Source organism: Panicum hallii, chromosome 5, assembly GCF_002211085.1.
Source record: "Panicum hallii strain FIL2 chromosome 5, PHallii_v3.1, whole genome shotgun sequence".
Taxonomy (NCBI): domain Eukaryota; kingdom Viridiplantae; phylum Streptophyta; class Magnoliopsida; order Poales; family Poaceae; genus Panicum; species Panicum hallii.
In genome coordinates, this window is record NC_038046.1 from 5378289 (window position 1) to 5392934 (window position 14646).

Genomic DNA, 14646 nt, shown 5'->3' on the forward strand with positions numbered 1-14646 from the left:
ATTATCCTAAAATATATATATTAACATGTAGCAACTTTATTTTGATGGCTCTATCTATTTTTAAGCCATTCACAAACGAGGTGTAAACTAAAACAACTAAATCCTTGGTATACTATATGGTTTTCAAAAATGTTCTGCTATTGTCGAGTTTCAAAAAAGAATAGTCATTTTCTGAAATTTCATCATTTTCATGCAGCGAACGTGGGCTGTTCGATCATCAATGTACGAGCAATCTTCTTTCTTCTTCCTCCCGCTTCGAATATAGTATGATCCAGTGGCGAACAAATCACTCTTCGTCCAACTTGCCAGATTCCCCAACCGACGCCCCACCTCCTTCATCTCCAATAGGCAATAGCATGGATCCACGGCCTGAGCTTGCTCGTCCGCTCCTAACGTTAACTGTTTACTATCCCAAGCAGGGTCGTTAGCGTCACTGTCGAAGAGCCAAATGCCGCGTCACGGAACTCACGGGGGCCGCACCCCAAACTTGCCTCGCTCGCGGTTTGGCAGCCTATCGCCCAAGGGGTCGCCCTATTCGCTCCCCTTATTTGACGGCGTAGGCGCTGGCGGTCGGGTCCCCCCGGGTCTCCCTCGCACAGCCGCAGCCCGCGGACACGGCGGGCACACAGCACAGAGGTCTCGCCGAGTCGTGCGCGTCGTCGGTCGGTGCCTCTGCCTCTGCCTCAGCCCACGGCCGCGTCGCGTCGCGCCGGGCCTTGCTCGCGCCTATGTTGGGCACGGCCGCCTCGGCTGATTCGCGCGACTACTCCGATGGGGTGCCCACCACCGCCCGTGAGTGCTTTTCCTCCTCCCCTCTGGCCCCCGTCGTCCTCCCCCACACTCCCTCCTACCATGTTCTCTGGTCCGACTGCTCTGCTGCATCCATGGCGGAATTGCTGAAGCTGTCGCGTGAAACCCTAATTATCGATTTCTAGTTCCTCTAAAGTTTGCATCCGGTGCACCAGAATCGCGTGAGCGGTAATCATGATTAGCCTTGCGGTTAGCAGCTTAATCCGCCGGCGGATCTGAATCTGTTAGGATTAGACTGTAGCAGCAGTTCCAGAGATTTGATCCTTGTAGCGCCGGAGCTCGATTCGAGGGCCCTTGGACATGGAGTCCGCGAAATCGGCGGCGGCGGCGGCGGCGGTTGACCGTGCCTTGTTTTCAAGGTCCGGTGAGATACCCACCCCCCCCCCCCCCCGGGTCAGTCGGGCGAATCTGCGCTGACATCCCAGGAATCTTGGGTCTGCATCTCCTGTGTCTTGTTTAGGAATTGACCACCTTCTTTTGCCAGGGCCCTAGATACTACTAGCCTAGTACGGAGTAGGCGTCCGCTTCTGATTGAACTGCTTCTCCTGCCAGTTCCCGTCATGAACAGATGGTAGTCGCAGGATAGAACAGGGGTGGATGGTGTCGTCAGATCATGAGACTCCAGCCACGCTCGTCCGGGCGCTGTTGCTGTCTCCGCCGCTGTTTGCAGTTCTGTTGGGGACGGTTTGCACGGTTAGTTTCGGCTCGCCATTAATCCTTCGACAGGGAGTTGGTGGGCATTTAGGATTTTGGAGTTTACGAAGAACTGACTGAACATTCCATGTCCGTACTTCATTTCCTTTGTCTTCTCCGAGGTCGTTGTCAAGTCTTTCTGTACCTGCACAATGGGCCAATGCCCAATGGCAGTGCTGAGTATGTATGGACTTCAGGAACTCCATTAAACCAGGCTAATTCTGCCCGTAATACCCCGCTTCCGTGAAAGCACAGCTACTTGAAGTTTGATGAATGCTTCCAACGAAGTCTGAGTCCGCGTCCGCGTCCATGGAAATAGTATGCGGCTTTGTCTGCAGGAGGCGCCAATCTTCAGATATAATCTCGGCAGTGTTCTGCGGTAGCTTGTCTCGTGGATGCTGTCATAGATTCTTCCGTTTGTGGCCTTGTGGAGACATTTAGATTTTTCATTGCATAGTTTTGCACTGACTGCATAGAGAAGCAATTGTGCCCTAAGGTTGTTTCTTGTTCTTTTTGTCAACTAAGAAATAGAATATCGCTACGCTTGTGCTATGGCAATTGCAACAAATGGCGCTTGAGCCATTTAAGATTTTTGATTGAATTGGTTGTGTCCATGTTTTCTTTTATGTATTTGGAAACTACGATGGAGGCTAGCTGCCAATCTGCCATGGAAGTAGGTAACGCTTGGATTGGTTAGAAGGGAGAACGGAGGAGGATGTGGCAACATTGTCAGTGATAGGAGAGACGGCGATACAACCAGATTGAGAATGTTGATATTACCAGCTTGATGAAACTCTCATCTCCGTCCTTAGTAATTTTTTTTTTGGCCAAGCGAACTTGAGGCTGACATGAACGAACACTCGATGTTGCGGTCGGCGATCGAGCTAGAGCATTCCCAACCTTCATGTAGGATGTTGTCATATTGCCACATAAAACTTACGTGGCACTATAATAAATAAATGAGAAGAAAGAGAGGAAGAAACTAGATCTCATATAAGATTCGATTTCAACACAAAATCCAATACACTGGACACTACTACTGGACACTACTATATTTGCATTGGGAGAAAGTAGCGTCTTCATGATAGATGCACAACGAATGTGATAGACGTAGAGGAGAGAGAATAAATTTATTGGAGCCAAAACTATGAAACTATGAGTTGTAGAGTGTAGTTTCTAAAGCAGATATCTTGCTTATGCGGTATCATAGACATTATCTATGAACACCAGCATCTCCAAGAGCCATTCTAAAATCTACTCTCTGAATGCAGAGAGTTATTTGAGTAAAAATTATTTTCTATATCTTTATACTCTCCAACAAATTTTGCATATCTTGTGCATAGTTTAGAGAGCAATTCTCGCTCTCCATCTTTGGCTAGCGAGAAATCCGGAACGGAGGAGATATATATTTAGATATGCAATTAAGTGGCTGTTGAAGGATAATTTTTAACTAAAATCTATATTGTCTCTTGGAGATGCTCTTAGCGGCAAAAGGAAGTTGCCTGAGTAACATTCGGGTCATTGCCATTAATTTGGGTCCAAATTATGGGAAGCCTGATAAACCAGTTTCTGTTGAGATAATTATCACAAATTAAAGCCAAATAAATTATACTATAAGGCATGGAAGAAGAATTATTTGTGTTTTAATCCATGACGGTGTTGGAACTTGGAAACATTCAGGTTATTACCGAGCGAGCATCTATGGGTGCGAGCAGCTGGTCACCATTGGTCCGTTGCTTCAACTCAAGTAACTCAACTCGCCTGCTTCTGTTTTGAGGGCCCGTTTGTGTGCTTTGCCTGGAGGAGCCCGAACCGGAGCCCTCTCAAACGGCCTCTGGATATTAATTTCTCAGCGGCTTTGGTACAATATATGGTACTATATTTTCTTCTTCCCGAAATCTAAGAACAGTCTTGCTCACCAAATCATTGCGCGTGAGCAAACGGTTCGCTAACGGACAGGTGGGCCCATCAAGCTTACCTACATCGCTCAACTCGCTAACCCAGAACATTCGGTTCCGAAATTTACAATTTACAGCTATCAAGCGCGGAGGCGGGAGCAGCGAGCAGCGCGCGGCCGGCGACCCCACCACGACGGCATCAGCAACCGGCCGCGCGGCCGCGGGCGCGTCCGGCGGCGGCGGCGGGGTCCTCACCTCGATGGTGGGGATGTACCAGCACCAGCACCAGCTCCGCGACGACGCGTTCGGCACCCTTGGCGGCGGCCACTGCGGTGAGCAGCCACGGCTCGCCGCCGGCGGCGCCCCGTCCTCCTCCTCTCCACCGGCTGCTCTCGCCCCGCCGCTCGCACAGGCGCATGGCGGCGGCCAGCAGCGGCAGCTGTTCGAGGCGCTGGTCGGCGGGGGGAGCCTGCTGCGCGGCCCGGGAGGCGGCAAAGGCAGCGTCGCGGTTGGGGATCTGGGGGTGCTGGTGCGGTGGATGCGGGAGCTCGCAGCGGATCCCGTGGCCCCGCTGCCGGTGCCGTCGGAGCACCGGGCGAGGAAGCGGCACGTGCTGGCCTTGCGGCGTGCGCGCTACCTCAGATTGGAGGACGTGGCGGACGCAGAAGAGCTCCCCAGCTTCTCCAAGGTGAGTTCGTTATGCCGCAAAACTCTCGTATTTTGTCGAATTGTGATCTGTTTAAAATTATTTGGAAACGTGGTTTTCGGTGGCCGGTTGCTTGCTTTCGGCTGGTTGTGGGACTGCATCTAAGATTTGCTGTATGCCGTACCATTTGATTTAGCATTCGGGAAATAGAGGTTGCAGCTCGGAGGATGGTAATGACAAGTGTCGCGCGTTGGGAGGATCACTGTCACTGCATAAGAATCATGTCCTTTGCCTTTTGACAACCAGTGAAGCTGCTGGAGCTGGGCAATAGAAGGTTCCAGGCTGGGATGGCGAACCCTGAGTAGGATGTCAATATCTTAGCAAGGGTTCTATAAGACAGGAAAGTTTGTAAGAACCGTCATTTGTGGTTTCACGGTGTGACCTGCCCTGTTTTAGGCACAGCTTATGATTTTGCTAAATCCACTTATTGGAGAAGCTTGTGCTAAGCAGATTTTGCTTGCTATTAAGTTCATCTTAGATTCTGCTTATTGATAAACTGCTGCAGAATCTTGGCCTTTGACACAGCTTCTGCATAATCTGTGGAGAAGCAAGGGAATAAGCTGTGCCAAACAATGGCCATATTCTCACATGGCAGTGGCACTGCACACTAGCTGGAACAAATTACATGCAGTTTTTTTCCATAGGCACCAGTGCACAGAGTTGTCCTAAAGCGTGTTGATAATGTAAAAAGAGGCAGGGTAGGCCAAACTTTGACATGGAAGAGGTACTCCCTCCGTTCCAAATTATTGTTCGTTTTAGCTTTGTCCTGAGTCAAACTTGTCTAACTTTGACTAAGTTTATAGAAAAAAATAATAACATTACCAAATAAGTGCAATATCAAGATATATTTCACAGTAGATTCAATTCAATGAAACTAGTTTGATGTTGTAGATGTTGATGTTTTTTTTTATAAACTCGGTCACAGTTAGAGAATTTTGACTTAGGACAAAAGTAAAGTGAACTATAATTTGGAATGGATGGAGCAATAAAAAGGGACATGAGAGAATGGAATATAATCAATGAACTACTTTTGGATAGGGCCCTGTGGAAATCAGTGAGCAACTACTTTTATTACTGCTACTGCTACTTCTTGTTTATGCTCTTTCTAGTTTGATCTCTGGCCTATCCCAAATTGCTTGGGACAAAAAGGCTTTGTTTTGTTTTTCTGTTATTCCTGGTGGATACATACACAGTGTTTTTGAAGATACCCAATAGATTCATCATTTTTTTTAGCTGACAAGTATAATAACTGATAACATTCAGCATCATGACTCAGTGTTCCCTTGGTCATAGACAGCATATTAAAGTTTCTTAGTTGAACGCATTTGTTGATTATTAAATCTATTGATGATACGTTAGCATAAAAAATATTTTTTTAAAATTAAACTTTGAAGAAATTCATTATGTTGACACCAATGCGAACTTGTGAGAAGCGCGGTGGTAGACCATAGAAACTTGGTAGATCCTGGTTTCAAACTTGGTAGATCCATAGACAACATATTAAACTTAGTAGACCCTCCAGTTGGGAGGCTACCTTCCCTATATCGAACCCTGGATTTCACATAGAAAAAGGTCCCTCACTGTGTAATGGATTTCACAGTTATACGTGATTGCGTCCTAGGCTGCCGGCCTTCCTGACCTTTCTCAGCCCTCGTAGTGGGTCTTCTCCTACATGCAAGCCTTGGGGGAAGGTCATTCCTCCCAGGGTCGAGTTTTTCTTTTTTTTTTCTTTTACCATCTACTCCCTCTTTCCCAACAAAGAACACAATTCTGGCTATGCACCTGGACATTAGATTGTCCAGATTCATAGCCAGAATTGCATTCTTTGTTGGGATGGACGAGCATGTCCTTTTTTTTCCTGACATGCCCTTTATACTAAAAATAGAGAAATCGGGGTGATTGACAAGAAGGCTGCAAGTCTTAGGGGGAGGCATGTGTTAGCTTACGAAAGAGAAACATGCTTAAATGCATGTCCAACTAATACATTACATAATATTGCATATCCATCTGTGGGCTTTCCAGAAGGCATGTATCCTGAAACTTTAAATGCTGTTGTGAATCCATTTATGTAAATGAAGGCTGTATTTTGTATGTTGAAATAAAAACAGTATTATTTTCCCAATACTACCAGTTACCAAGTAATACCATTTCTGGATAGTCTTGCCTTGTCATATGATCATGTCTGGCGCTTATGCCCCTGTCAGTAACTCAGAACAAAAATGGTGAAAACTGAAAGGGCAATGCTGGGAGAAACTTGGAGTTTGCAGAGGGGTCGTAGTGAGTTAGAGAGGAACTAGGACAAGTGTTAATAGTATGGCAGGCTTATGTTGGGGACAAGCAAAAATTTCAGTCCTAATGCCCTGAGCCTGTGGCTGATACCCATATCTTTCAGGTTACAGTGAGGAACAGCCTACAAACTTGTGATAGGAAAAGGCAGTTGTAGATCCAAAATCCATTCCACGTGGATCAATATTATGTTGTATCTAGTGTGCTAGTCTTGTATATATTCGAATACATAATAGGGCTGCATGCAAACTGTTTGTGTGGTCATGGCCCCTATTGGCCTCTGAGAAGCTCCGCACTGCCACCGGAAGTAGGTGGAGAGAAATATATTTTACAGGTAGTTTATAGAAATTGTTGAATTTTTCTCACGATTTAGAATGTTTTGGTAACTTTTATGTGGTTTCAATAACTGGGAGCAGCGGTACTAAAATAATTATTTGTTATGTTGAGTGTTGATATGCATACAACCTATTTGTACAACTCGCTTACAACCATGAGATCAAAGAGTTAAATCACTATGGTGGTGGCTCATTTATGAAGCTTCCAAAACACCTTTTTGTAACGGAGTTGCACAAATGGGTTGCATGTGAATTATTTCCCTTGTTATGGAATATCTTTGCTGGTATTATATCAACAGGAACCTAGTGGTTATTTGAGAAAGCAAAACCATCATTCTGATAGGAGTATTTGTTGTACGCGAAAATTACTGGAGAACCATGCAAATTTGCATGATTTGTCCTTTCAATTCAAGTAGTTACAATATCCTAAAAGTACAGAGGTAAATTGCTTTCTTATAACTGGTACTAAAACAATGAGAACCTAGTACTTCGTTATTTTTAGAAAGCAAAATCATCACCCTTGCTAGGAATTTGTATGCGAAAATTACTGGAGAATGGTGCAACTTTGCCTGATTTGGACTTCCAAAGGACCAGAAATGCTATAATGCTAGCCATATACATTCCAGCAGCATTACCCCTTGGGTTTCTGTATTTTAAACAGTTTGCTGGATTTGTACCAAAGAGTAAAAATAGATGCTCCTGAGTCATAATGATACTATTCTTTGCTTTCTTGGAAAGGATTATGAAATTGTGAGAGCCCTGGTAAAGATTCTTCCATTCTTGTTTGAACAACAAATCAGGGAGCTTGCTGCTTCTGTATACTTTGCAAGCATGTATCTCTTATGCACTCAAGTTTTCTTCAGTCTGTGTTTTGGAAAACCCCCGTGCTTAGAATGCCTCAAAATTTGATCAGGTCCCTTTATTGTCAGTTTCTTTACAAGATTGTGCTTGCATCTGTTTTCATGTCAGATTACATTTTGCACCCAGATGTCTAATGTGGTTGCCTTTTCTTACCATTTTAGACCTTGCTGCAATTTTCATTTTGCAGAAAAGGAAGCTCCACTGGGATAAACATAAAAAGAAAGGGTGCTTTAACATGCCAACAAGGAAATCGGAGAGACTAGCTAAGAGAATGAAACTCATGGCATCATTGCTCCTCACACAACGGAAAAAGATTGGAGTAGGTGAGCACTTTCAGGCAGAGATACCTGAATGGACTGGGCAACCTTCAGGGAAAGAGCTTTCATGGTACAGGAGTGACCCAGAGACATCAAAGATGTTAGGAACTACAATTTGGCCTCCTGGAGGTAATGTTAACAAAACCGATATTGCAGCCGTTGGGCGGGGAAGACCAGAATCATGTAGTTGCTCCTGCCCAGGATCATTCTTCTGCAGACAGCACCACATAAATGAAGCAAGAGATCGACTGCGGTCTGAACTTGGTCGAGCTTTCACAATATGGCAATTTGATTCAATGGGGGAGGAGGTCTCTAAGGTTTGGAGTCGTGATGAGCAACTAAAGTTCAACACACTTGAACGATTGATTCCTGTTATGGACCAAAAGACATATTGGGCAATTGCGTCAAAATTTTTTGCTTCAAAGCCCAGGATAGATTTGATAAAGTACTACCTGAATGTGTTCCTGATGAGAAGGGTATTGAGCCAGTGCAGATTGGGTCTTCTGGAAATTGATAGTGACGAAGATGAAGTGGAGGAGGAGGATGAAGATCAGCCTGAAGGCTCCAGCTCTCTTCAGAGGTACTGGTTTGTACCCCTTTTTTTCCATGACAACATATAATTGTGTAAGAAGGTGTAATAATGCAGTATTTACGTTTTTCTGATTGTTGTCAACTGCATATGCTGGAAGTCTCTTTATGTATTTGGATGCTTGCTGATTGAGATACCATTTACTCATTTCTGTAAGAGCTGCATTAACTGACTTCCTGCAAAAGCATCCGTACTATGGTCAGAATGATGTTGAGTTTTGCTGACTTGATACGTTTCAAATTTTCAGGACCCAGGATGTCCAGGACGTGAAGAAGGTCCCATGATTCTGCCAGCAGCAATCTGACATGCTTTTCTGCATGTGCGCTTTGTTGAGACGCTCATTCATCAAATGATGTACCATTGCTCCAAGTGATCGCCAGTCTGATTTTTTGCAGATTTTTCATTAGAGGACTCCGTTCACTTAGGTTCAACCATCCTTTGTGAGCAGAAACTGAATCAAGTGTCAAATCATTCTCCACGCCTCTCTCTAGGCCAAATCAATACTTGAAGCTCATCTGAGCCAAATTGTTTTCCGTTGTACAGGAAAATGGTAAGAAAAACTGAAAGCAAAAGGGGGGAAAGGAACAAAAAGTGAAGGAGCTGTTTTACTTCCCTTTTCTTGAGGCTAGACCTGTCGATGTAAGGCTTTTAACCAAGCCATCATCTCATCTGGTGCTTTCAACAAGCATCTGACATCTGTGTTTACTGCCTGGAGATTTGGCTCCCTCTTCTGGAATTCTTTCTGGGGTTAACTTGTTCTTTTGGCATGACAAAACCTTACTCTTTGAAAATTCGGTTAGTTCTATACTTCTATTCAGCTGATACATGATAATCTTTCTGATGTATCTGGCATGCATAAGCAGAACAAAGACGATGCACCTTTCGCTTTTGCTGCTTAGCTGAATTTGTTGACTGCTAAATCATATCTTCGTGCAGAGAGGTATGCAAATACTCTTTATGTAACGGAAGCTGCCTCCTGCGGAATGATTATGCATTTATTTTCCATTTGTGTCAGCAAGGTTCATGCACGTGCCGTTATATTGTGTTATTGAGTATAATTTATCCCTTCATGATTTGGTTGATAGTAAAGAAATAAGATTCCTTCGGTGGGGTCTGGCCTTTCAACATTCTAGCAAAAGATAATGTGGATGATTGATGAGCCACAATTTTCCAATCCAGGACCTAGAACTCTCTATGGCCTACGTTTTATCTTACTCGTTCAGAGTTTTTTTTTTTTGAAAAGTCCCGTTGAGAGCCCCCCCCCCCCCCCCCCCCCCCCGCACACACACACAAAGAATGCAGGACATCTTCTATTAAGAAGAAGAGTTATTATTCTAGCAACGCGTTATCATGCAAGACGCACTTGTACACATATTACATCGAGATATTTTGTGCTTATACGATAAGCGAAACAAAAATACGAAGCCAACTTCTTCGCACCCACAAATTGGTATCATCCTTGATCTTTTTTTTTATCGTAAGCCTCGCTGCTTTATTCAGGAACCTCAGGCTCAGCCAGGAATTCAGGGAAGGAATCCATCCAAACAATCAGATGTTCCGGATCCCGACATCGGCCAAACTTAGCCAGCTCATGAGCAGCAAAGTTACAAGAACGAGAGACATGTCTCACACTAGGAGTATTAAACAAAGTTGACATCAGGAATTTTGCCTCTCTGAAAAGCACACCACCTAAAGCTTGATCACTCTCCTTCGACTGCAATGCCTTCACCAAAACTTGCGAGTCCGATTCTAGCACAATACTCTGCATCCTCACATCTGCTGCCGCGTTCAGAGCCTCAACACACGCATGGGCTTCAGCACAAAGGGCATCTGCTACGGCTTCGATGCATCCCGCTCCTGCCATGGACGCCTTTCCTTCAAAGTCCCGCACCCCAAAGCCCCAGGCGCCCCTCTTATTTGCCTCACAAAAAGCACCATCTATGTTAATTTTCCAAACACCTTCCGTCGGTGGATCCCATCTTCTATTACGACCTCTTGACACCGGCACAACCTCCCTCATCGTGGCATTTTCATTGGATATGATGGCCATTCGGATCTCTGAAAATCACCTCATCTGTTGATCTCCTTTGCTCCCCAACATTGGCCTTATTCCGAGCATCCCACCATGACCAAAGCAGACCAATGGTCAATAGCTTCCTTTCTGCCGTCAGAGACATGATACATTCTGAGACCTGTTTCGCACCCGTCAAGGTACTCAATTTGAGCCTGATGTCTTCCATGCTCATAGCTCTCCAGCATGCATTGACATATTTGCATTGCAAGAAGCAATGTCCCCCATCCTCATCCAGCCTCCAACAGACAGGACATCTCGTGTCAAGCAGCATCCCTCGTCTAGCAATGTTCATTTTCAATGACAAACTGTTATGTGTAAATCTCCAGAAAAAATGACGTATCTTTGGCGGGCACTGCAGCTGCCATATTCTCTTCCAACTGAATTCAGGTGACCTTGACGACCCTGAGCTTGAGCTGCCTTCTCCATGCTGACGACATCTATCCCGTGTCTTGCCATCGTCCAACACATGCTAATTTTACTGAAAACACACCATTCTTACCGTAATGCCAAGCCAGCAGATCCTCCATACCTTGCTTAACTGGAATACACAGTATACGAACCACATCCTCCTCCTAGAATACGGATTTAATTAGTTGGCTATCCCAAGCACCACTTACTGGATCAATCAATTCAGAAACCCGACGCAGAAGTGTTTGACCACGTGGTGTGATCGGTCTTCTAGTAATGCGATCAGGTATCCAAGGATCAGACCAAATGTCGATCTGTGTTCCATCCCCTACTCTCCAGATTAAACCCTCCTTGAGAGCATGCACACCACGGATAATGCTACGCCAGGAGTAAGAAATCCCTGGCTTCTCCTTCACCTCCAGCAGGTTCCCATCAGGGAAGTACTTCGCCCGTAGCACTTGAGCACACAATGACTCCAGGTTAGATATCAGTCTCCATCCCTGCCGTGCGAGCATAGCTAGATTAAAGAGGTGCAGATCCCTAAACCCGAGCCCACCATTCTCCTTCCTTGTACAAAGTTTCTCCTTGGATAGCCAATGCATTTTATTTTCCTGATCTTGTTGTGCCCACCGGAAACGACAAATCATTGTTGTAATGTCATCGCACAGGGCTTTTGTCAAATCAAAACAAGACATTGCATAGCTCGGAATGGCTTGTGCCACGGCCTTAATCAAGATTTCTTTCCCAGCTTTGGATAGCAGCTTCTCCTTCTACCCTTGTATCCTCCTCCAAACCCTGTCCTTCAAATATGTAAATGTTTTCTCTTTTGATCTTCCCATGTATAGTGGCAGCCCCAAGTATTTCTGTTTACAAGCTTCCACATTAATTCCCAAAGCTGTCATCAGTTGTTGCTTCTCTGCACCTCTAGCATTTTTACTGAACATTATTGAGGACTTATCTTTATTTATAATCTGCCCCGAGCAATCCTCATACAATAAAAGAATATGCTGCACACGATTTGCACTCCGATCATCTGTTTTCAGGAGCAGCAAGGAGTAGCATGGAGTAGACAAGAAAAAGCTTCGGCACATAGCAGAAACAAATACGGCGAGAGGGGGTACCCTGCCGAAGACCACGTTCTTGATCTTTGCAGTGATATGTAGCAGTTTTGTTGTTGAAGGGTCGAAAAGTCAACCGGAGAAGGTTAAATAAGAGCTGGTAAAAGTTTTCCGCCAATAGTTTTAAAAAAAATCCGCCAAGAAAGATGCCGCCCTAGGGGGAGGAACAAAGAACTGTTTTGCTTCAACTTCAACTGTGTTAACTTCTAGATTTCCTCCATTTCTGCAGCTGGCTTGGCATAACAAAATCTCACAATTTGGCTATGAATTGGTTAGTTGTATTCAGCTGGTGCAGGAATTTTCCAGATGCTCACTTATTTACGCTCCCTAAGCTGCAGAAAGATGCAACTTTTGCTCTCTTTTTTTTTTGCCTAGCTGAATTTGTTGACCAGTAAATGACATCTCAGCGCAGGGAGGCATACAAAATTCTCCTTGTGAAGTGGAAATCTGCATGCCTCCTGCCCAATGATTTATACACTTTCTCCTTTTTTTTCTCTTCTTTTGCGAGCAAGATTCATGCACGTGTTGGTATGCACAAACCTACATCGGCGTGCCTCTTATCTAGCGAGTTCGTTGGGTCGATGACAAGTTGGCACGCGACCAGCCACCGCACCACGTCACCTCCGCGCGTGCCTCTGACCAGCTCGCTTTGGAGGAGGAGGAGCGGGCGGCGGAAGGCGCTCCACCGCCCGCCGGGACAGCGCCCCCGCGATCCAAGCGGGCCGGCAATGATTAGGCAACGAATTCGGAAAGGGTATTTTTGCCCCCCGCGCATGAATATTAGCATGATGATTCGGTGCGAAAAGCCGGTCGCTGATCATCATCAACCCCCCGTCATCATGCCAGATTAGGTGCCTCGAGATGCGAGCCCCCCGCCCGCCCGCGAACCCGCCGCGCTTGCTCAGCTCTGCTCGCCACACAACGCCGCGGCGGCGCCCCCGTGCGCGTGCTCGTGAGGCGGCCTGGCAGCCAAGCGCTCATCAAGCATGCTGCTCTGCACCGCCCGGCCGGCGCCCTCGCTGTGCAGTGCAGGTGGAGCCTGGCTACCTGTACGCGACGCCGACGACGGCGTCTTCTACGCCAGCCGCGCTGCGACGCCCCGTCGGCCCGTCGCTACCGTCTGCTGGTGCCGTCGCCCGTGGCTGCCTGGAAAATGAAAAAGGAAAAGAGGCGCGATTAAAGCTGCGGAGCCCGTTGCTTTCTCCAGCGCTTGCTGGGCGATTTGATTCCCATGCAGTGCAAATATTACTACGCGCCCAGGCCCAGCTTTGAGGCCACGGGAAAAAGAAATTGTTTTTTCTCGCCCGCCGGGCCCTCCTCCCTGCCACTCCTCGCGAGCTTCGAGGCACGCTGCTGCTGCTGCTGCTGGTGGATGGCTTCCTGCTGCTCTCTCGGTCTGATCCTGAGCCGTTGTTTTCAATCCGAGTAGTAACTTTCATGCCAGCGAAACCAATACACTTGCCTCGCCTGGAGTTAAATGCTTGGTTCTGGATGCTCGTTCTTTCTCCCGCTGGCCTTGGATTCCCTCCTCCGTGGCGTCACCTTGCTTCAAGACGAGAGGAACAGATAGCATGTCCATGCAGGCTCACAGCTCTTCGATCATGATCCGATTACTCCTGCACTGTTGAATGTTGGCGCGACTCAAGACACCCAGATAGCCGACGTGGACAAACCGTGGTGTTACAGACGGGATTTACAGGTTACTGGATCTGAAAACACGTGTTTACAGTGCAGATTTTTCTGTCAAGAACAATGCCCACCCAATGCTCATCCGGCAAAAGCAAGGACTCCACGTGGTGTAAAAATGTTTTTTTTCCCCTTGCAGTACAATAGTAGTAACAGCCTGCGTCGCTGCAGCCAGGTAGCAGCGGTGTGCCTGCTCTACTGCAGCCTGCAGGCCGGCTCCAGGCTGCAGCGACGCTGCAACAGCAGTCGGCAGCAGCAGCCAGTCCAGCAATTTCCTTCCCTTTTCCAGTCGATCAGTTCACCAGCAGGTGGCAGCGCCAGGACCAGCAATCCAGCGTACACGATCTGCACGCACCTAAACTTCGTCCAAATCACGCCCAGTTTGCAAGAAGAGCATGTCCCTATACCACACCCCCTACCCTGCCGCCCTGCCGGCTGCCTGCCGCTCCTGCCTGTCCTCCTCGCCCCTGCTCGCGCTATGGCCAAGCCACGAGCCGTGGAGCACAGCACGCTCCAAGCACACAGGGTCGCCGGCCGGCGCGGCCATGGCAGAAACAAGACGCAACGCGATCGCGATGCTACCACGCTAGCATCAATCACGCCAAAGCGTCGCTTTGTGGTGCCTGTGCCTCCCTCCCTCCCACACTGGTGCTACCTCTACCTCGCCACGGACTAGGGATCCGCGCCGCATGGAAGTAAGCGTTCGGAGCACAGGCGGAGCAATGGAACAGCGGCGAGGTGCGGTGAGCTTTGCCTTTACAGGCGAGGCGAGGCGAGGGGGCGCGGATCGCCTGAACCGATCGAGCTCAGATTTTGGTAAAGCGCCCCCCGTTCCCCTCGCCAGGACCAAGAACGCGGATCTTTT

At 47.0% G+C, this 14646-nt stretch overlaps 1 protein-coding gene across 2 annotated transcripts; it reads left to right on the forward strand.

Annotated features, from left to right (window-relative positions):
• The first annotated feature begins 551 nt into the window (after positions 1-551).
• Positions 552-9319, forward strand: LOC112894630. Of its 2 annotated transcripts, XM_025962395.1 has the most exons (5): positions 556-792; positions 3184-3376; positions 3539-4089; positions 7777-8486; positions 8743-9319. In XM_025962395.1, the coding sequence occupies exons 3-5, from the start codon at positions 3661-3663 to the stop codon at positions 8777-8779; spliced, it is 1176 nt and encodes a 391-aa protein (XP_025818180.1). In that variant the 5' UTR covers positions 556-792; positions 3184-3376; positions 3539-3660; the 3' UTR covers positions 8780-9319. The 2 variants fall into 2 exon arrangements, with proteins under 2 accessions (XP_025818179.1, XP_025818180.1); XM_025962394.1 differs by lacking the exon at positions 3184-3376 and having other exon boundaries at positions 552-792.
• Positions 9320-14646: the final 5327 nt, after the last annotated feature.